This window comes from Misgurnus anguillicaudatus, chromosome 4 (assembly GCF_027580225.2).
Source record: "Misgurnus anguillicaudatus chromosome 4, ASM2758022v2, whole genome shotgun sequence".
Taxonomy (NCBI): domain Eukaryota; kingdom Metazoa; phylum Chordata; class Actinopteri; order Cypriniformes; family Cobitidae; genus Misgurnus; species Misgurnus anguillicaudatus.
In genome coordinates, this window is record NC_073340.2 from 12,687,862 (window position 1) to 12,711,061 (window position 23,200).

Genomic DNA, 23,200 nt, shown 5'->3' on the forward strand with positions numbered 1-23,200 from the left:
ATTATTATGTATTGTATATTCAATATTGTGGATGAATATTTTGAATACGTTTTTGCTCCAACAGCCCTACGGTTGGGCTAAAATCAAGCATTTGTCGTTAATTGCAAGTGTAATTGGAAACTCAGTGGATTGTGCCAGTGTGATGTTTTAACCACGACGGGTGTTTTTTGTAGTAAATGAATTCCACTTGTGGGCTTGCGAGCTGAAGCATTTAGTTGTTAATGTTTTCAGTCTTTGACTGCTGTGTAATTACCCCAGAAGTGTCGTAGCTCACCGAATAAATCTGCCATTCACCTTTCATGACTTATTTAGCCTCTAACAGCAGATTGGAGCTGTATTCTTACTTCAAATTGCCAGATGATTAATGCACCAGTATTGAAATTCAATAGGCTAGTTTATTTCAAATTGTTTTGTATATGGTAATAACAGAATAAATTGGCGAAATGAATTTTACAATGGTATAATGTGTAGAGTAGAGCTGAGAGTGCTGCATTGTTTCTTTAACTGAATGCCAATTAGCCAAAATATTTCAAACTCAACGCATTTTGCAAGTGACAGACATTTTGTCATACATCCTACTCTGCATTCAGTCTCTGTCTGTTTCTGCACCGCCGCCTATATTCGTCCTCTTTATTTTATCTTTCACATTCAACACGTAACGTTGTGACGGGTGTGTGGGAATCCTATCTTTATCCCGAGAGATCTTCTCCGACCGGATTGACTGGATGGAGAGACTGTGGCTTTCAGCTAATTGAAAGTGCTTCCCCAGAGAGCTGTCAGTAGAGATTTCCCTCATTAGGATGAAGCGTCGGTGGCAAGCAGCCTCACCTCAAGTGGCCTCAGAGAACGCCAGCATGTAGTGCCCGCTATCGATTTCGCTGGAAATCTGAAGCGTCTGACTGACGGCTCAGTCCATCAGTCAACAACCACTGCTGGGCTCACTGAGTGCTACAGGAGGAGGTTGTGTTTAAAAGAAACCATGAAGTAATGTTGAGAAAAGCACATGATGGACGTGTGAACTGAATAGCAAATGGCCGCTGGAGGGTTGCCTGTTTAACAGAGGAAAAGTGAGTGCAGATATTGTGAGTTTGGTTTCACATTTCAATGATCAATGTAAATATCAGCTTATTGTCCAATATTCTTTTGAAATTAATTTTAGGTCTTGATAAACCACAGAGACCACATGATGCTATAGGTTTTAATGCAAAGTTGTTAGGCGCAGTGCACAGCGGAATCAAAATATGTTGGGCACACATTTTCAGTAAAACAATAGTAAGTCAGAAACTATAGCTGCGTTTTCATTACCCTTTATGTTGCACAAATTAACATTGCGAATTGAAAATATGGCCAATGGAAACACTTAAATTTTGCAAAAACACCCATATATCGCAAAAAAGTTTTTACGCTCGCATGATGTGGTTTCGGAAAATTGTGTATTTTGCAAAGCTGCAGTGAATAACACTCCTACATCTCTTTTGATGTAAATTACCTCCAAGAAACACTTATTGCTGCTCCTATGTATAAGGGGCTGTCTTTGGCATTAATGTTTGGATAATACACTACATTTCAGTCGCATTTCTTCGGTTAATGGAAACACCGTCATTTCACAATAGTCTTTTGTCGACATTTAGAAAATAATGTTTAAGATTTTGCAATGGAAACGCAGCTTATACCTTCTAGTATATCTTCTAGGTAGGGTGGCACTTTGTGCAGTTACTTTATAATAAAATTGGCATCTTTGTGTGTTGTAGGCATTGTAGATTAACCCAATTTTTGCCAATATTATTAGTTTCCCACAGAAAAATTTGTTAGTTAGGGGTGTGGCAATCAAAGGGGCGGGGCGTACACGTCATGATGAAAATATTTTTATTTAAAACCCTCAAATAAAGCTTAATTTTGTAGAAACTGTGACAGAAAATGAACACATACTAGATTATTAATGAATGAAATGATTTAACAGATACCTCTTAACGAGAATAGCTGCGTGATGAAGTGAAATTAAAGGGTTAATAAACACAAACAAGCAGATGTTGTAGAACGTCTGGCGAACGATGATAGATAGCGCAAAGATTGTAAAAACTGATTATTTCCCACTATTAATTACATTATCTTCAAGGAATGTAACTACTGGAGCATGTAGATAATGCACATAAATAACGTGAGCAAGAGCGCTCAACAATTATATCGAATCAATAGGCACGTGAAGCCTAGCTACCAGGTTGCTCAAACAACAAAATCACCAGCTAACTTACTTTAAATTTTCAAGAACTATAGACTAATACAATAACAGGCTTAAATAAACCCAAAACATAAGTCCACTTTCAGTTCTCACGGATCAACTGGCTATCCTCCAGACAATGACAGACGACGTCTTTCTCTCATTTCAGTCATGTGGCGCGCATGCACGCTCGCGGTGTGAAGCGCGTCTGCCCTATTCTCCGAGATGTTTTATCAACTGGCTAGTTATCATCCAGACAGTGACGGACCATGTTTCTCTCATTTCGGCCATTTGGCGCGCATGCCCGCTCGCGGAGTGAAGCGCGTCCGCGCTATTCTCCGAGATGCACTTGACGGCCTTTTGTGCAGCAAATTATTATTTTTTTGGACAACCTAGTTAGGCTGTTGCGTTTCCCAGCTTAGGCGGGCCGCCCGAACTGCAAAGTGCTGCGGGAAACCCTGCCTATTGACCATTAGCATCCATAACTTAAAGGAATAGTCTACTCATTTTCAATATTAAAATATGTTATTACCTTAACTAAGAATTGTTGATACATCCCTCTATCATCTGTGTGCGTGCACGTAAGCGCTGGAACGCGCTGCGATGCTTCGATAGCATTTAGCTTAGCCCCATTCATTCAATGGTACCATTTAGAGATAAAGTTAGAAGTGACCAAACACATCAACGTTTTTCCTATTTAAGACGAGTAGTTATACGAGCAAGTTTGGTGGTACAAAATAAAACGTAGCGCTTTTCTAAGCGGATTTAAAAGAGGAGCTACATTTTATGGCGTAATAGCACTTTTGGGAGTACTTCGACTCGGCGCAGTAACACCCTCCCTCTCCCATTATGAGAGGGAGAAGGGGAGCGGACTTTTCAGACTTTTCGTATAACTACTCGTCTTAAATAGGAAAAACGTTGATGTGTTTGGTCACTTCTAACTTTATCTCTAAATGGTACCATTGAATGAATGGGGCTTAGCTAAATGCCATCGAAGCGCCGCAGCGCGCTCCAGCGCCCACGCGCACGCACACAGACGATAGAGGGATGTATCAACAACTCCCAGTCAAGGCAACAACACACCTCAACATTGAAAATGAGTAGACTATTCCTTTAAACAATTGATTTTATATACAGGAATCCATGAGAGGAAAATACATTATAATAATTTTAGCGTGGAATGTTACAAATGCACAGCCTTGAGTGGCTTATCACTTTTAAAAAATAGGCATGCAGTGAAATGTTAATAAACAACAGCAATGTTCCCATAAGCATTAATAATAATAACAATGTATTCAGTGAGTAATGTAGTAAATTAGCTGTTTACATGTACAGTTTAATTGATGCACATCACAGGCATAAATTATCTATTATGGCTTCAGACATTTTTTGTTAATTTATTTTATGATTATAAATATCTCATGTATGCTAATTAGATTAACATATCTGCACTCAGCCTAAATTACTTTGTTTATCATTTTATGCTAATGCAAATAAACACTAAACTGATATGATTTAAGCTGCAAATACTAAGACGCGCACCAGTGGTGAAGCTACATAAGGGCCAGGGTGGCACCGGCCCACTCAGATTGACGGCTGGCCCACCCACTCAGAAGGGGCACAAAATATTTTTGTAAGAAAGCAGAAGTAATCACGCATAAATGATAATAATCTCTTTAGTAATAATCGCACAAATACGCATAATTGAAAAATAAATAACTATTTATATAGAATGTTTATCATATGCATGTGTTTTTAAAAGTCGCAAATGTTAACATTCAACTTATTTTAAACAATTTGAGTGCAAGTAGATGCTAAAGTGAGTTCTTTTCTGTGCGCACAGATGCACACACATACTCAAATGGACACACACTCATAAGCGCACACACGGAGACGCACATTTCATAAAGCACGGAATTACAGAACCTCTCTGCACTTGACAGGACATATACACCCAAAATTATTTCGAAATACCACAGTCTTTTGCAAGTTTTGCAAGTTCTCTCGACCCGGGCACCATTCTATCTATCTCTCATCTCTACAATGTCAAATAATCCTGCGTGAGTGCGCGTTTTTGAGGTTCAAGTGAGACGTACCGATGTAGATTATTAAGCACATGGTACCAAAAATGATTGACATGTCGTGCAAATGAGCGGTAAAAACTTGGCTGCGCAATCCGTCTTTTGTGCCTCGCACGTACGTGCATGAAGCCTAATGAATGGAAACACATTTTTCGCTTCATGTCAGTGCACACGCACCAGCGCAGCAGGTACACTGGCATGGAGCAGACCAAGACCTTCAGCCTATGTGCCAGAGCTTAGCCCCAGATGGCCCCGGCCCAATTTAAACCCCGGATACAACCCTTTTGGACCACGTATTGGCTTGGCCTGACCTGATATCTAGTAGTCCAGTTTGCCTTACACGTTATTTAAGTAGTGTTTGTTCATTGGCAAATGTGATGAATTTACATCACCTCTTACTGGCAGCGGTCACATCGCTGTATTCAAACCATCTGGACAGCTGTCTGAATCTTAACTCTCATTTCTGTTGTCAGGTATTTATCTTTTCTCTCTATAATATGTCTTGTCAGACAGGCAGCACAGAAACTAATACCCGAGTTCCCAGATGCCTTCAGCTTTCTCAGCAGGTTCAAACCCATTACTTTCTCTTTTCTCTTTCGCCGCAGCAGTACGTCGCTATGACAGCTAGAGTCTGTGCTTTATAAGAGATGTCCATCAGATTCTCTCTCAGAGGATTGCTGGTTAACGCAGTGGTCAACACGCTTCAGGCAGAAACTAACCCGCCGACTCACTAGTGCTAGGAAACAAGTAAAAGATAATGAAATGGCAGCCGGAGTAACTTTAGATTAAAAAGCTTCTTGTTGATAGTTGAGGATGTTTAGAGACTCGCAACAGATTTTTCACTTTACAATGTTTTCTGACTTTTTTACTTATCTTTTACAGTTGACACCCGTTGGAACCACCATCTTCTCAGGGTTTTCAGGAAATAACGGGGCTGTCGACATTGATGATGGACCTAATGGACAAATTGAATACACCATTAGATATAACCCAAAAGATCAGGTAAAGAAGTTTCTCTTTTACAGTTTTGAAAACCTCACAAATGTGAGCCATGATTCAGAAAAAGACAGATCAAATGCATAACTATTCACAATACAATTCATATACAGGTATGATAGGGTAACCTGACCGCTTGTGTTGTGCAAAGCCTGATTTTTACATCTGTGTTGGACCTACACCGTACTCTCTACGTCGTCGACAGGCAGGCCGCTAGTAGACAGTGTTGACGCTGGCATGTTACTGGTGTAACCCACCATATCAAAGCAAAAGTTGATAAAGCAGCAGGTTTTTGTGTACTTTGTTGGAAAAGCATTGGCAGAGCCTCTTTGATGCTCGTTAACTAGTTCACACATAAAGATTGGCGGGGAGCTCGATGACTTGCAAATCAGGTTTAATCCTGTAGTGTGAACTGGACATTAAAAATCTAACTGGAAGTAGTCATTCGGGTACTTTTTGCCTAATGTTTTTTGAATACTTTTTCTGACATACTGTTCGATCGCATAAACAATTTTCACCAAAGATATTTGATATAACACAACTGAGCAGTCTTGTTACTATGAGAGGAGAAGTAGACATTCAAGTATTCCAAAAAATATCTGTCCTGAGGTGTTGCAAACATGGCTGCCTACTTGACTTCCCTAAAGGGACCTGTTGATTCCAAAACGAGGCTGTGAGCGATGCACGTCCAGAGCGTGTGCTTTAAACCTATTGTATTAGGATGCTGGTAATTCAGCCATCAAAACACTTAAAATACATAATTTACAAATTTCCACAGGACAAACAACCTCAGAAATCATGGATTGTTAAAATGAGAAGGAACGTATGACCTAATTTTGAGATAAAAGCAGCGTTTTATTAATTTTAATGTTGTAAGCATGCTTACTTTTCTTTTGAACACTAATATAGTTCTATAACTAAGTAAATATCTCCAATTCTTACAGATTACAAAAAACGCAAAACATGAATACGTTAAAAACTTTTTTCCAGTAATTTTTTTAAGCACATTGACCGAAATCAACAGAAGTAGGAATCATTTCTAACTAAATAACTTTGGGGGTTCATATGGGATTTTACCTCTAACAAAACTTGCACAACAAACTATCAGGTAAACAGCTTATTATAAAGTCAATCACACATTAAAGCACTATTCGGAAGGGATTAGTTTTCCAAACGACGTTTGAGTTTCAGCGTGTCCCCCAGGACGTCTGTGATTTTATGTACCGATTCGGATGGAATTAAAATGATGCAGGCTATTCCAGACATGGGAGTCTCTGTTTCATGCATTTGGGCGTTGCAGTAGCACGTGCTCTGGATATGCGTGTTTGTAATGTTAAATATTTTGCTTTAAATGTAAAATTATGACAGAACATGTAATTTAATAATTTAATTTTAACAAATCAAAATAAAATATACAAATCCTACTAAAGTAACGTTAGCCTACGTGTTTTATATAACTGTCTGCTTATAACAAACACAAAGAAATGAAGAAATAATGATTAATAAAATGTAATATCTTTATTAATTAACATTACCATTCCGGAGTTGAAGAACTTTGAACGGAGTTTCTTATAATGTTAATGATATTACAGTGTTTAGCCTTAACAGTGTATGATATTCAGCTCGTCTTGATTTAATTACTTTATTTTGCCAAATGTGAAAAAACATTCATATCTGAATGAATGGGACTCAGGAAATACAATATACGCGCATTAGTAAGACCTTACGGCAGATCACGTTGGCCAAAACATTAAATGAACCGCGTTTTCAAAAGATATTGCGGGCAAACACAGACATTTGCATCCGGACGGGATTAAATTTCTCAGAGGACCTCTGAGTTCGGCGAAAAACAGTAGGTAAATTGCTCTGGAATTTTTACGGAGGTCGTCAGAGAAAAACAGACATGGCCGATTCGGACGGGATTAAAAACACAGAGGACCTCTGAGAAGCACGATTTTCTCAGAGGTCCCCCTGTGCGCCTGTATAAGTTGTGGAAGTGCGGCACCTGGTGGATAATAGCGGTATTGTGGAAAGACGGAAAATTTCGTCATTGGCGGGGAAGTTTTCTCTTAATTGACGAGATATCTCGTCAATGGCGGCGAAAGAGATAAAGAAACCTTCCCATATTTAAGAAGTTATAAAAAGATAACAAATGAAAATATAATGAAAAGTTGTTTTTCCAGTTTTGTTTGTTTGTCTGAAAGCAAAGGGTTTGTTCCTGGAAGGCATTTTGTGAAACTTTTGTGAAAATCACAAAAAATGCTGGTGGGCAGCTTTTTAAAAAGGCTGACGGAGAATGAGTTTAGTATCATTTAGCAGCACATAGCACATTAAACTGTGTAGAACAATAACAATAAGCCAATTTAAATATACTGTAGCACTACGAAAAATAAAAAGTTTTGCATATAAATGTATGAGTATAGTGAATTTATTGATGAAATGATTGATGTGAATTTTAGATAATTTATGCTGCTCTTAATATTATGTAGTTTGAATAAAAAAAGATAAAGGAATTTACGGATTATAAAATGTACCTTTGCTCACTTATCAACCACATTTATACCAGGACAAGTAACAGCCTTCAAGTCCCCATTAAAGTCTAAAGTCTTCACCTGTCCTGCTAAATAGGATGCAGTTTTGTTTCATCAGCCTTCTGTCCTCACTGAAGCAGACGGCTCATGAATCTCTAATGATTGCGTGTCTATGCGAGATCTTTAAACCATGCAGCCTTTCCTCTCTACAGAGCACAAACAGGACATTCGACATCCCTCTTACCCTGTCTGGATCTGTGGTTCTGAGAGAGAGACTGAATTATGAGGAGATCACACGATACCTGGTTATCATTCAGGCCAATGTAAGTCAGCACGGGCAGATCCGATACCCGAGAGTGATGAATACAGATGTCACATGACAGGCATGTTTAGATCCTGTTTTACTTGATGTTGTTGTCGCAGATGCTTTCTATAATGCTGCGTGATTATCGTTTGACAAACAGTAGCATTTCTCATACTGATACGCGTGGATTTATTGCAGTATTTTGTGAAAGACAACAAGCGAAATGGTACACAAGAAGACAAATGTAACTTAAAAGTGTTTTCCTTAAGTGAGTGTGTTTTGTCTTGTTTAACTGGCAAACTTTAACTGTAATCCTCTTACAGAATTATTTTGCATTACAATCAGATCATTTCATTGTAACTCACCGAAGAGTCAGAAAAACATGCCATCTGTTTTTTTCCCATCAGGACAGAGCTCCAAATCCAGCTGACAGGCTTACTGCCACCACCACACTCACGGTAGATGTGCTGGATGGAGATGATCTGGGTCCCATGTTTCTGCCCTGCAGTCTGGTAGACAACACCCGCGACTGTAGACCTCTTACTTATCACGCCAGTATCCTGGAGCTCACCGATCCAGTGAGTCTTTATGTTGCTCTTATAGACGTTACACAGAGTCTTCTCATGTATTGTAGCTGGCACCTGTTTGTACTTTGACTGGCATGTGTCCGAAAATCTGGTCTTGAAAATCATCTATATTTCATGACAGGCCAACATTGTTTCCTCTAAGCTGCTTGCGTTTGGTCGAGCGCCTATGATGTTGCTCCCATGAAGACTTAAAGAAAATTGTGTAAATGGCAAATGACAAAAAATATGCATGAAAAAACTTTCGGGAATTAGGTTCAGGGTTCCCACGGGTCCTTAAAATCCTTGAAAGTTTGTGAATATGGGGAAAAATGTCAAGGCTTGGGAAATTTTTGAAAATATACATGCATAGATACAGGTCATTGAAAGTGCTTGAATCTATCCATATTATTCCCTGTGTAGTGTAGGATAATATCATCAAAATTCTAGACTTTATAAGCACACATGCTAAACTGTTCGCTTTAAATGCTTATATCTTCAAAAAATGCTTTATTGCATAGTTGTGTTTGACACATTAAAACGTCTCGGGTTACGTATGTAACTGTTGTTTACTGAGAAGGGAACGAGACGCTGCGTCTCCCTTGCCATACATCCTGTGTCCCTGTAACGTCGTTTTTGGCAATATTTCAGATAGCGATATACTTCCTGTCTCCCGTGTCACCCTGTCTTTGTCGTTAAGCCTCACCATTGGTTGAATTTGATATACACATTCAGACGCACTTACCCCCAAAGTGACGCAGCGCAAGTTCCCTTAAAAGAGAACTTTAACAATGTATCTTAAAAGGTAACACAATATAACCTTGCTATCACTTAAAATGTGTCCCCACATTTAGTCCTTGAATTTGAGGGTATTGGACCTGAAAAGTCCTTGAAAGGTCCTTGAATTTGAAGTTAACTAAGGTGTGAGAACCCTGTAGTTTTTTTTATTGAATGGACGGCAAGTCAATGCGTACCTCCACGATTTTTCATTTTCATTTTTCATAAAAACAGATGATGTTAGGAATCTTTTGCATGGAAATGTACAGTGCTGAATAATTTAAGATAAGATTTCAAGGTAATAACGACCTTGTGGCAAAAAATTATGAATTTGTGAACATAAGGAAGCCCACAGAAGTCGTGCAGTATTGTGTTTCTATTTCATTTCTCATGATCTCAAAAAACAAATAGTGCTGTGATGATATCTTCTTTTCCTTTATAAAGAAGATATAGATATTAGGGGTGGAACGGTACACAGAAGTCCCGGTTCGGTTCGTACCTCGGTTCAGGCGCCACGGTTCGATTCACTTTCGGTACAATGGAGGGAAAAGCAAAACAAAAATGAAGAAGGCATTTTTTTTAGTACTTAAGCTAATCTTAAAAACATAGGTGTCCTTATCAGTGTTATTTTCAGATGTCATGAATATGAACTGAAATGCATTTAACATATACTATCTCGTATTTCAAAAATGTATACCACTTTAAGTAATCTTGTACTCATCTTTCATACAAATATAGGTTCAAATGTATTACAAGTGTTCCCTAAATACATTTTCAAATTACATTTTGGCCTTATTTCATATTAATGTACTAAATAACAAAAAAATAGGCTTGTATGATGAATTAATAGGTGTGTACGACTTCACGAGGGGCTTCAAGAAACGACAAGTGGATGACGTCAGAGTAACGCGAGAGCGATTTGAAATCAGCCTCCTCCGCAAGATTTCTCGCGGTACTCTGACGCTGATGGCGCTGCGTAAAGTTGAGCACGCTTAAAAAACTGAAAGCAGCTGAACTCGACAGAACTGCCCTGCGTATGCCTGTTGTATATAGCAGGACAATTTATCTCCTACTTCTCAGCGTGAGAAATACAAAGTGTGGCGTTTGAACTGACTGAAATGCGTGTTTGTCAAGGTGAATGCGTGAGACTTGAGAGCCCTGATTAGATGTATTTTCACTCACATACATACTTAACAACTGCTGAACAAGGCCGATGCAAGGTCCTCGTCTTTTCCACCACTCTCTCGCCTGTACTATTGTAACTGACTGGAAAACTGAAGTTTTGCCAAACTTGCGATCTTAAAGAGGCTGGCGGAACGTCTAGCTCTTGTGGAACGCCACTTGCCATACTCGCTGTCGGCTGCTCATTCACTGGACCGGCGTCGACGTGACAAAAAAATGCAGAGTGCCAGAGAATGTAGACGGGCTCTGATAGAGTGCATACATAGGCGGAGCTCGGCTGCATTGGCGCCAATCAGAGCTTCAGCGCTAAAGCGGGGCAACAGATTAGCTGTCCATAAAGAACCCGCGTTTCTAACAGTAGTTCCGCATTACATCAATTATTTTGCACGCAAGTTTTTTTTATTTTCATACCGTGTATTTTCCGTTTAAATTCATGCACCGAACCGTGACCCCCGTACCGATTCGGTTCGAAACGAATACATGTATTGTTCCACCCCTAATAGATATATAACAGTAATGCTTCTTTACTGGATAACTTACTCATATTACATTACCTGGTGGAGTTATATTCAAGATTTGTTGACGTATATAGCAATAAAACAGTTATTCTATCAAATTTAATCAATGGTGTTAATACATTGTAGTTACTAGTGTTGAGGATTCATAAGCAGTCTTGGTTATTTTTTAATGGTCTTGTCTCGGTCTCGACTTTCTTTGGTCTCGGTCTTGTCTTGGTCTCAGACTTAGTGGTCTCAGGATTTTATTTCAAGTCCGGTCAAGAACACAACTGCAGGACATACACTAAATTGCTGGTGCTTTGTCTGAATAGCTAGGTTTTGATGGACAGCTGAACACAAGATTGATTAAGTCTTAGCCTCCAACTCACACACTGGTGAGTAAAAACTAAGAACTTACTTGCCAATGGCTAATATAAGACCTTATTTTAGTTGCCAGGGGTGAAGTTGCATTAATAGGCTTTTTACACAGTGCGCTCCAAGTTTCACTGTGTGGCTACATCGTTTTTTTTTTTTTCGTGTAAGTGGAAGCATTTTGTGCAGCATTTGGTGCAAATATGTTTCTATTCAGTGGCGCCTGCAGTGAAGAGCCGTGTCCACAGAAGGGGTAGGATTTTGGGTACCCGAGCAAAGCGTGGAGGCCAACTCTGTAAACGCCCCCATTGTGCTGCTTTCCGTATGTCTCCTATTGAAAATGAACTATACACTCGTGACTGCCATGTACTGTGCACGCCCATTACTCGCATTGTAGAGGGTTTTATTAGTTTCAAACGATGTTTTAATTCAGTATGGCTTGGTGACGTCTCAAATACTGGCCAGTTTTTGTCTCCGCATTTCAATGGTGAAAGCTGAGGCAAAACGAGCGAGCTTCTTGACACCCTAGGGTCTTGGTTTAGGTGGTCTCGACTAAAACACTGGTTGTTACTGAAGTAAAAACAAACGCAACTGTTTATCAGTATATGAATGGGAAAAGATTATAAATCTAACTCATTCATTTGGGAAAAAAATCCACGTATTATATGGTAAAATGACAGCAGTGTCAAAATTTGGCAGTAATATTTATCTGAAGACCATCATATTTAAAAACATGTAGGATTTGTTGTAAATATCCTCTGCATAATGATTCCAGTGTAGAAAGGGGTGCATTTTTTTAAAGATGCTGTTTTTTTAATTGTGCCATGTTTAAGACTACACGGGTAAGTTGTTTCTCATCAGGTGGCTCACAGAGGTTTGTTCAGTAAGAACAGTAATGTAAGGAAACATTGTAAATGACTTTACTTTGTGCAGGACTTAAGTACCATTTAATGACCATGAGAAACTAAAGCCAAACTATACATAATGTTGATAAATGAGTTTATTAAAAGATCATTTGTGAGTGGGAGTGAAAGCAAGGCTACATAATAGAAGTGTTAAGCTTAAATAACACACAGTTTTTATTCCTTGACTAAGTTTAGGTGTGTCCCACCAAAAGTTGATACTTATGCACTACAATTAGCGATGCATCTAACTTAACTAAATTTTTTGTAGCTTGATGATAGTTACTTTTAAAACAGTGTCGCTTTAACAGTAGTTAACAGAAACTTTTCCAGCAAGTAGCAGTGTAGCGCGATTAGATGCTACATTATATTGTGCCTCCTCCGCAATGCCTTTTAGCAGCGTCTTCCTCCCTACTTAGATCACAAACTCAAATTGTTCATTACTGCCTCTGTTGTTCTGTCACGCATCTTTGCAGAGGTCATCTGATGATTATGCACAGAACGTCCAGAGGTAAAGTCGAAACACTCATAATGTCCGTGATGAAACGAGGCATGATGGCAGAATCTGAAGATGTAAAGATTAATTGCCCTTGGCCATATTTCTCCATGTTCATGTCTCTTAAAGCAGCAAACAGTAAAGCTTACACGTTCGTATGTAATCTGTGCAAACCAAAGATTTGTCTGTTAGCATTGAACACTTCAAGCACATGCAACATGTGAGTAATAGCCATTTAAAATTAATCCTCCTGCTTTATTGCTTCTATATCAAATGTCTTTTTCTATTTAAAGTGCAGTGATGAATCCGTGTTTCCCATAATTCCAAAATCGAATCTGTCCTGCCACAGTTTGCGTCACTTCTTTAGCATCTACCAATCAAAAAAATCCAGATACATTTATCAAACCAGATGATTTAATTATATACCTTAGTTTGTCTATAATAATTATTAACAATAATTAACTCATTTCCCGCCATTGACAAGTTATCTTGTCATTTAAGAAAAAACATTTGCTTTCGGAAAACATTGCAAAAATATTTTCCTGATGAGTTTTTATTATCTGTAATATTCATGAATTTATAAAAAAAAATGGAAGCAAAAAATTATTTATTAATTTTACAGTCCATGTATGTTTTGATAATCCTTATGAATCTGATCTCTAACATTATTTCAGTTTTTTGCTCAAAATTTTTTATTTTTGAAGAAAAATACCCATATTTAAAAGTTTATAAACTGCTAAAATAAAAAATAAAAGCTGAAATAAAAGTGTTTTTGCCTGTCAGTTTGAGATTTGATTTGAATACATTTGAAGAGTTTGGTTCCAAAACACAATAAATCCATTTTGACAAATCGTAAAAACGTGTTTTCTATACCAAGAAAGTGACAAGATGAAAACCACTATTTTCTGTTACAAACTTTCCCATAGCATCTTTAGGTTATAAAAACATAAAAAATTCAAATCCATAACTCGATTTTCAAAGATTTATTATAAAAACTATTTTTTTTTCCACAAAATGCAATAAATCCATGACGGTTTTTTATTCAAAATGCTAGAAATCTATTCAATCAATGTATAAATGTGCATTCATCTTTGCCATGATATATACATTTAGTTGAACAGTGATATACACTGATAAAAAAAATAAACATTAATGTCACATTGTGTTATGCTTTGACATATTTTGCCCTCATATGGGGAACACTTATACATAAAAAACTGTCAATGTTACACTATCCTTCTAAACTTCATACACTAGATGCTAAAGTGCACATTATAGGTAAATAGGGTATAGTATCATTTAGGACATTTATGTCTTCTGAAGAGCACAGTGTTGATTCTGTGTGGTTCTGAGTACATCTGCAGGTCACAGGTCATTCATATTTACAGTTAACACCTGTAATATCTGCTATACCAGCATAAAGCTTTGAGCACCAACATGACATCACCACCAGCTTATTTCATAAAAAACATGAAATTATAACCGTGGGCCATGGTGACCTCAATCAGCATTTCTATTACCTTTTGATTTTGTTCATGTATTGAGAGCAGTGCCGCTGCTAGCCATTTTGGTGCCCTAAGCATAATTCCTTTATAATGCCCCCCACCCCAACCCTGAGAAAAAAAAACTTTTGTTTTTGCCAGTTTAACTTTTTACAAACATATAACTTAAAAGCATAAAGTAAAATCTTCACAGTTTTAGCCAACACACACTAATTTGAACGTGCAAACTTTTATAGAATAGCAAAATAGAAAAAAATAACAAACTTAAATAGAATAACAAAATAAAAAAATTATCTAAATAATCCAGACATGTTTTTCCCAAGTACAATGTCACTTTAAATAAATTACATTAAATAAACATCAATAACTAAACAAGAATACCCAATATTCTTAAATAAAACAAAGATTTAGAGAACTAAGTGTCACAGTAATGTTTGCTTCATATCATACATGATGACATTTTATATGTATATATATTTAACAGTCAGGAATTGTTAGCCTACCATGTGCACTGACTGCTAATGTTAACTTTTCTGAGAAAGTATTAACCACCGTCACGTCAAAATAAACCACAAAATAAAATACTGTTCAATATCTAAAGAAACGTAGTAAAGAAAGTAACAGCTGGCGTCAGTTATTTGTAAAATGCATATGCATAGGTAATGTTTTACAGTAAAATCTCAATTTAACTTGCACTAAAGTTATAAATTATAACAACATAGTTTGCTAACATTGATGTCAGCACAGAAAGTTCGATGCGCATTCCGATTAGCAGCAGCTGCAGCCCATGCACATTTCCCTTATTAGGATTGATTAAACATGATGGACTTACCTGCAAGTGATGCACGCGCATCATCCCGCAGTTTTTTCTTTTTTCCGATCCTGACTCCTGCTGTCTTTTCGGGGCCATTTTTAAAAGTTGCCTACTGTCTGGCCGTTTCTCAATCCGAAGGCTGCAGCCTGCGCGAGGTCGCATATGCAGGCTGCATACGTCATCAAGCCTGGTTTATTTCAGTTAACTGAACATTACATTATCAAGTCATAAGCATATTACAACCATTTACGATTAACTAAGAATAATAGTCAACTTAATAAGCGTTTATATTACGAAATAAGAAAGCTTTGATGATGTATCCAGCCTAGAAATGCGACCTCTGGAGGCAGCAGCCTTCGGATTGAGAAACGGCCTCTGTCAAACTTCGTCAGGCGCCCGCGCGATCAACCGGCACGGACCATCAAAGGCTGGGGGGCATAATTTAATTGCTCTAGTATAGAAAGTATCTTGTTTCCCCTTTTTTTGTAACATATACATGGATAAAAATTGCCTGATAATATTTCTATAGGCTAATGAAATTCTATCAGCATTATAATTTTTTTTCATTAGGGCTTATTTTTGGTGCCCTATCAGTACCTGGTGCCCTACGCACAGCGCGTGATGCGCGTTATGGGAGCGGCGGGGCTGATTGAGAGTAAAGTGAGATTTATTTGTCGGAAAACTCTCTCAATAGGCTGTTTTACTGAAATGACATCAGCTTAACACTACTTTTATTGTTGCTCATATGTTAAATTGCCTGTGATGTTCCTTATCATCTGTTAAATGAATATATGTATATAAAACAGACAAAACAATGTTGTGCATGGCTTCGGAATTTCATACTTCTGGAAGTAAATGAATTGTGAAATAATTTTCCTTACTATAATGGAACCAATCTGAACTGAATGTGAATATGATTACACATTTCCTAACTATAACTATATTTTTTTCAGTTGGCAATCTGTATAACCAGTAGTCTGTGCAATCTACAGTGTCATGATGTTTGAAACATGATAGTGAACAAGTATAACTCTTAAGGTTATTGCTATTTAGAAATAGATTGTAAAAAGTGTTTGTGTTTGTGACGGGCCGGGCATTTCATCTTAAACAATATAAATAAATGAATCATGCACAAGACCAGAAATGTGAATTAAGAAGTAAATAGGGTAAATGTTGATTTTATTTCTTACAAGAGTATTGAATCAGCTTTTCTAATATTTTAGAATATACACTACCCTTTAAATGTTTAGGATCACGTGACTGAATGTTTGGATTGTGTTTTCAGATTCGTCATTGCGTTCTCAGTTAGATTTATCATTGCATTCTCAGTCTTATTTCGTGTTCATATTTGTTGTTGCGTTCTCATGCTTATTTAGTTTTTTGATTTGTTGTTGCGTTCTCGAGCTTATTTCGTATTCAGATTTCGGGGCCCTATCTTGCACCCAGCGCAATTGACTTTGTCAGTGACGCATGTATCATTCGTATTTTGCACCGGCGCACAGCGGGTTTTTCCCTCCACAGAGGCACGTCGGCAAACTAGGGAATGAACTTGCGCTCCCTGGGCGGTTTAGCGCAAAAAAAGGAGCCGTGTTCCGGGCGCAAACCATCCCTGATGCTATTTAGCAGTTTCAAAAAACAGTGGTGCATTGCGCGTTGTTCATTATGCTATTTTAAGGGCGCATGCTTGACCATAATGTATAGCATGCACAACGCGCACACACTTTGCTTATCTAATCTACACAGATGCAAGAGTTATTTTTGCTAATCATAAATTGTTACAATAAAAAATATTAACACATGAGATAATGGAAATCATTGTGGTAAGCATTGTGGTGATAGTTTTTATTTATTGTGTGGCTGCGTTAAAACATTATCATGCAAATAACGATTAAAATATTTTCATAAGTTTGCTGTGTGGCTGTATTACGTTTATTTTATGTAAATAATAATTAAAATGTTTTCATAAGAAACCTCAATGTATGTGAACTTGATTTGTAAGTTTACTTTGGGGTTGGACTGCTTGAGTTTCTTGGCTTTCAGCGGTGAGGGTGGACGCAGCGATGTCCTCTGCTGGTGTCAGGTCCTGTGTAGAGGCAGATCCACCTCCCGTTACACGGCGTGCCCGATTTATGCTGGCAAGCTTGGGATTCCCCCATCTCCTGACATCATTGTAGCGCTTGCGGCGCAACGTCCTGGGGATGCCAGCTGATGAGACAATTGTGGCTATTTGTTGTTGTGTTCTCTGGCTTATTTTGTTTTCTGATTTGTCGTTGCGTTCTCAGACTTAGTTTTTATTTAGATTTATTGTTGCATTCTCAGTCTTATTTTATGTTCAGATTTGTTGTTGCGTTCTCTGGCTTATTTCGTTTTCTGATTCATTGTTGCATTCTCAGTCTTATTTCATTTTCTGATTTGTCGTTGAGTTCTCAGGCTTATTCCGTTTTCAGATTCTTCATTGCTTTCTCTGACTTCAAAACCTTAAGATGGCCACGCTAATTTATTAACATTACGCGGAATACACAGAATAGAAAAATCTGTTACGGAAAATACCGTCATACCACCCAGCCCTAATTGCCTTGTTGCTTAACTTTTGACTTCTTTGATTTACACTGTACATTCTTTCTCTCTTTTCCTCTAGCATGGTTTAAAGGGTCTTTATATTGCTAAAGCATAGAAACGTTAAATAGGCATATTTACAAACAAATAAAGTTACATGTTATAGAAAACCTACTGTACTGTATGCACATGTAAGAATATATCTAAGCCTGAATCCAACCAGTGACTTTCAGGTAACAAGCCTGACTATCTAACCATTAGGCCACGACTGCCCATGTATGCTAGTTTGTCCTTTTGTTGAATCTGATTGAAGTCCTTGTGGTGATTTGTGAATTGTGAATTAATTTGTGTATAATTTAGGGAATGTTAAAAAGTGTTGATTGAATCATTGGAAGTCTGCCCATTGGACAGTCAATATAGCCATGCCCTCAGATCGAGACATGCATGAGAAGGAAGGGGAGTTAATGCTTTTAATGAAAGATTATAAGGGCACATGAATAATAAAAAAGAAAGAAATAATGACCTGCATGGATAAATCAATTCTAATAAACACTGTATAATTTGGGCAAGTTTAGTTCTGTTTTTACTTTATGTAGTTTGTCTTCTTTTGCTAACCACTTCTGCCTGTCTCTACAGTGAGGTTATGATCACAACTACTGTATATTAGTAATATAATGCAACGGTATAATCATCTCATTATGAAACATTTGTATACTTTTTACGACTTTGTTGCAGTCCAGCTGTCAGACTGGAAAGTGAAACTGACACAAGACAAATATAAAGCATTACTTTATAAACTTGTCATTAGTTTTACACTTAAAGCTTCAGAGGTTCCATCTCACAGGTGTGACATATCAAGATGCTGATTAGACAGCATGATTATTTCACAGGTGTGCCTTAGGCTGGCCACAATAAAAGGCCACTCTAAAATGTGCAGTTTAATCACATAGCACAATTCCACAGATGTTGCAAGTTTTTGAGGGAGTGTGCAGTTGGCATGCTGACTGTAAGAATGTACACCAGAGCTGTTGCCCATGAATTGAATGTTCATTTCTCTACCATAAGTTGTCCCCAAAGGTGTTTTAGAGAATTTGCCAGTACATCCAACCGGCCTCAGAACCACAGACCACGTGTAAGCACACCAGCCCAGGACCTCCACATCCATCATATTCACCTCCATGATTGTCTGAGACCAGCCACCCGGACAGCTGCTGCAACAGTCAGTTTGCATAACCAAAGAATTTCTGCACAAACTGTCAGAAACCATCTCAGGGAAGCTCATCTGCATGCTTGTCATCCTCAATAGGGTCTCGACCTGACTGCAGTTTGTCATCGTAACTTACTTGAGTGGGCAAATGCTCACATTTAATGGCGTCTGGCACTTTGGCGAGGTGTTTTCTTCATGGATGAATCCCATTTCCACTGATTCATTGATTAAATGTTCTCAATTTAAATGATAAACAGCGTGTTAACCTACACAGAAACCGTCTCAGGGAAGCTCATCTGCATGCACGTCATCCTCATTGGGGTCTCGATCGGACTGCAGTTTGTCATCGTTACCGTCTTGAGTGGGCAAATGCATTCAATGGGGTCTGGCACTTTGGAGAGGTGTTCTCTTTATGGATAAATCCTGTTTTCACTGAATCCCAGTTTTACTGTGCATAACAGATGGCAGACAGTGTGTATGGCATTGTGTGGGTGAGCAGTTATGGACTGGGCAGGCATATGTTATGGACAACAAATACAGGTGAATTTTAGTGATGGCATTTTGAATGCACAGAGATACCGTGACAAGATCCTGAGGCCAATTGTTGTGCCATTCATCCACAACCATCAACTCATATTTAGGGCCCTATAAAATCCGTTTTATTTTTTCCCAAATTCTGTTTTATTTTTTCCCAAATTCTGTTTTATTTTTTCCCAAATTCCGTTTTCTCCGTTTTAATTTTTGCAAATTCCGTTTTATCCGTTTTATCCGTTTTAATTTTTGGCAATTATATTTTTTACCCTTTACTTTTATTTTAGTCATAAAAAGAGTGTGCCTTTAATGTTAAGGATTAAAATGTAAATGATTTGGGGGAAAACTGGATAACAGGATCACTTAATGACTATAAAAGATGCATTTACACACGCACATACACACGCACACGCGCGCGCACACACACACAACTCAATTCAATGCATTGTTTAGTGTTGTTGCAGGAGGCTACAACAAGGTGTCAAAGCAGTGGTGCCTTCAGAAGTGCCTTAAACACATCAATCCAGCGGAACGCGATCCATATTTTATACACAATCGCTTGAAATGCATATAACTTTACAAACATACACACGATAGTGATCTGACTTAGGACAGCATGAGCACGCAGCTCTTTGCACGTGCGAGCAAAAGAGAGACAGAGAGCGCCGCCATGATGCAGATGATTATATTTTAAATGCGAGGGATAGTATAGTTTGCCTCAGCTCGCTTGAAATGCATAAAACTGAACAAATACATGAGGATTTGTGTTCGCACTTCGGACAGATGCGTGAGCGCGTGCACGTAAGAGAGGTACAGTGAGACAGACGTGGATGAGAGAGTGCATGTATCTTTGCGCTCACCGTGAACAGAGTGTTGACAAAACTTCCAAAATAACAGTTCTCCGGTCATATAAAAATCATGTGAGACCTGCTCGGAACTAACGTTAAGTGCTTAGCGTCGATTTTTTTCGCTGACGAAAGCAGAGTCGTGGAGAGCCGCTTCGCCATGGTTTCAGTGTTTTGGAGGGGGTCTGAAACGACGGGAGGGGGGCGTGTCGCCCAGATTTACTTCCCCCGGTCTGCATTTCCCCCAGACATACGTTCGTCTCCCACACAAAAACATAATTTTATTCAAAATATGTAAAATTCCGCAAAATTCGGCGTTAATACTAGATTCCGTGTTAATTAGCCAATTCCGCGATTCCGTCCGTGATTCCGTGATCGCGGAAATTATAGGGCCCTACATATTACTGCATGATAATGCATGGCCCCATGTTGCAAGGATCTGTACACAATTCCTGGTAGCTAAAAACATCTCACTTGCATGGCTAGCATACTCCCCAATGTCACCCATTGAGTATGTTTGGGATGCTCTGGATGGGCGTATATAACAGCGTGTTCCAGTTCCTGCCAATATCCAGCAACTTCGCACAGCCATTGAAGAGGAGTGCACCAACATTCCACAGGCCACAATCAACAACCTGATCAATTCTATGTGAAGGAGATGTGTGGCACCGCGTTAGGCAAATGGTTTCTGACACCCACAGACCCCCCAATACAGTTAAACTGCACATTTTATTGTGGCCTTTTATTGTGGCCAGCCTAAGGCACACCTGTGCGATAATCATGCTGTCTAATCAGCATCTTGATATGCCACACATGTGAGGTGGATGGATTATCTCGGCAAAGGAGAAGTGCTCACTAACACAGATTTAGACTGATTTGTGAACAATATTTAAGATAAATAGGCCTTTTGTGTACATAAAAAAGTCTTAGATCTTTGAGTTCAGCTCAAAAGAGTTTTTTTTTACCTTAAAATAACGTTTCCAAAAAGGTTTGGTCCTCTATCGGCCAAAACCGCACTAAAGAAGTTTCCAACCGTCGGGTCGGGGTCCTGTAGTTCGAGTGAAAACTACAAAAACTTACTTTACGGCAGACCTACAATCCAACCAGAGCCAGCTATGCTGCAGTATTTACGACAGTGGTAATGGACAATTCTGCTTCTAACCTGTAGGGGGAGCAAAGAGCAAAAACTCTTTAGTGTTGCTTTAAACCATAACATTTTTGAAGAGTTTGGTTCTAAAACGCAATAAATCCATTTTGACTAAATTTGTTTTCTAGACCAAGAAAGTGACAAGATGAAAACCACAATTTTCTGTTACAAACTTGCACATAGCATATTTAGGGTTATAATAACATTAAAAATTCAAATCCATAATTTGATTTTCAAAGATTTATTATAAAAAATTATATATATATATTTTTTTTCAAAATACTATAAATCTATTAGCCTGGTAATACCATCCTCTGCTATTTTGCTTCGCTTCATAGACAGAGTCTGGCTGGGCATAATTGACAATCATTTTCCTTCCCGTGGGAGGGGCTTGTCTGAAGTTTAAAATCATTGGTCTAAACGTAAGCCAATCACACATAACATTTGGATATGATGTGCTTTATGCGCCGGATCAGCCGCATCGAATCTCTGCTGTAAAATACACGTATGATGTGAAAACAAACCCATCGAGCGAAATACCAGAGTTAACATGGCTATGAACGACTTTTGCAGATTATGTAAAGTAAATTGTGCCAGAGCTAGTTGAACACTATCCTTACGGTGGCTTTCCACTCACGTCTAACGGCAACCATAACCATATGTAAATTAAATCTTCCTACCTTATTTTTTGGTTAATCAGGAATGTCACCAAAGAATGCTTGCCCACGCGTCCTCCACCATTAACTGTGAACAATATAATTCCATTCCATGATTTCTCGATCGTTGTGCACGTCAAGCTGTGCTGCACACAGTTTCTCGCTGACGATCGGTAAAGTTGATAAATTAAACTTTTCCAAAAACTTGTCGGGAGTAGGGCAACAACATAATCTCCATTCAAATGTTTAACAAACACTTTTCTTGTTCGGGTTTAAGTTGGCAAGTGCCAGTTCTCCACAACAGAGCAAATAGCTTTCTGTGTCTCCATGTCCACAACAAACTACAACCGTGATTCGGCGTTTAGCGTCTACGTCACGGCTCTCAGCCCGCCCTCTGTTCGTTGATTGGACGGTCATTTTGAGACCGGGGGAAAACGGTTTGAATGGGAGGTATCTCAGACTGAGTACAGAAGCGTAATGAAATTTAGCGGAAGTACGAAGTCTGACGTAGTCAGGCTATAAATCTATTGAATCAATATATAAATGTGCATAATCTTTGCCATGTTATATTCATTTAGTTGACTAGTTGTATACACTGATAAAAAACATTAATGGCATTAATCAAAACACTTTGTCATATTAACTCTTTCACCGCCAGCATTTTTAAAAAAAAGTTGCCACCCAGCGCCAGCGTTTTTCATGATTTTCACCAAAGTTTAATGCCTTCCAGAAAATTTTCTTCTTCAAATATATAAAAATACAATATATCAAATGAAAGAACAGACCCTCTGCTTTCAAACAAAAAAATCTGTTTCATCCTACCTTGAGTAGTTCTTTTGTAATCAGCTTTTGAATATGGGTAGGTTTCTGCAAAAACACCACATTTTGAGCAAAAAGCAGAGATAATTCCATTTTTGTGACGGACTTTTCATAGAGATCCCATTCAGAGCGATCTTTAAAACAGACACGGACATGCAGCAGCTTGCCAGAGGGCAATACTTCCGGGTTTAAAAAGTTCCACCT

At 38.3% G+C, this 23,200-nt stretch overlaps 1 protein-coding gene across 3 annotated transcripts in view; it reads left to right on the forward strand.

Moving 5' to 3' along the window:
- Positions 1-23,200, forward strand: part of pcdh15b (protocadherin-related 15b) — a 297,173-nt gene that overhangs the window by 67,512 nt on the left and 206,461 nt on the right. For all 3 annotated transcript variants that reach the window (XM_055175304.2, XM_073866716.1, XM_073866717.1), the window contains exons 7-9: positions 5,182-5,301; positions 8,039-8,149; positions 8,538-8,708. In XM_055175304.2, coding sequence (XP_055031279.2) covers positions 5,182-5,301; positions 8,039-8,149; positions 8,538-8,708 — 402 coding nt within the window. The remainder of the gene's footprint in view (positions 1-5,181; positions 5,302-8,038; positions 8,150-8,537; positions 8,709-23,200) is intronic.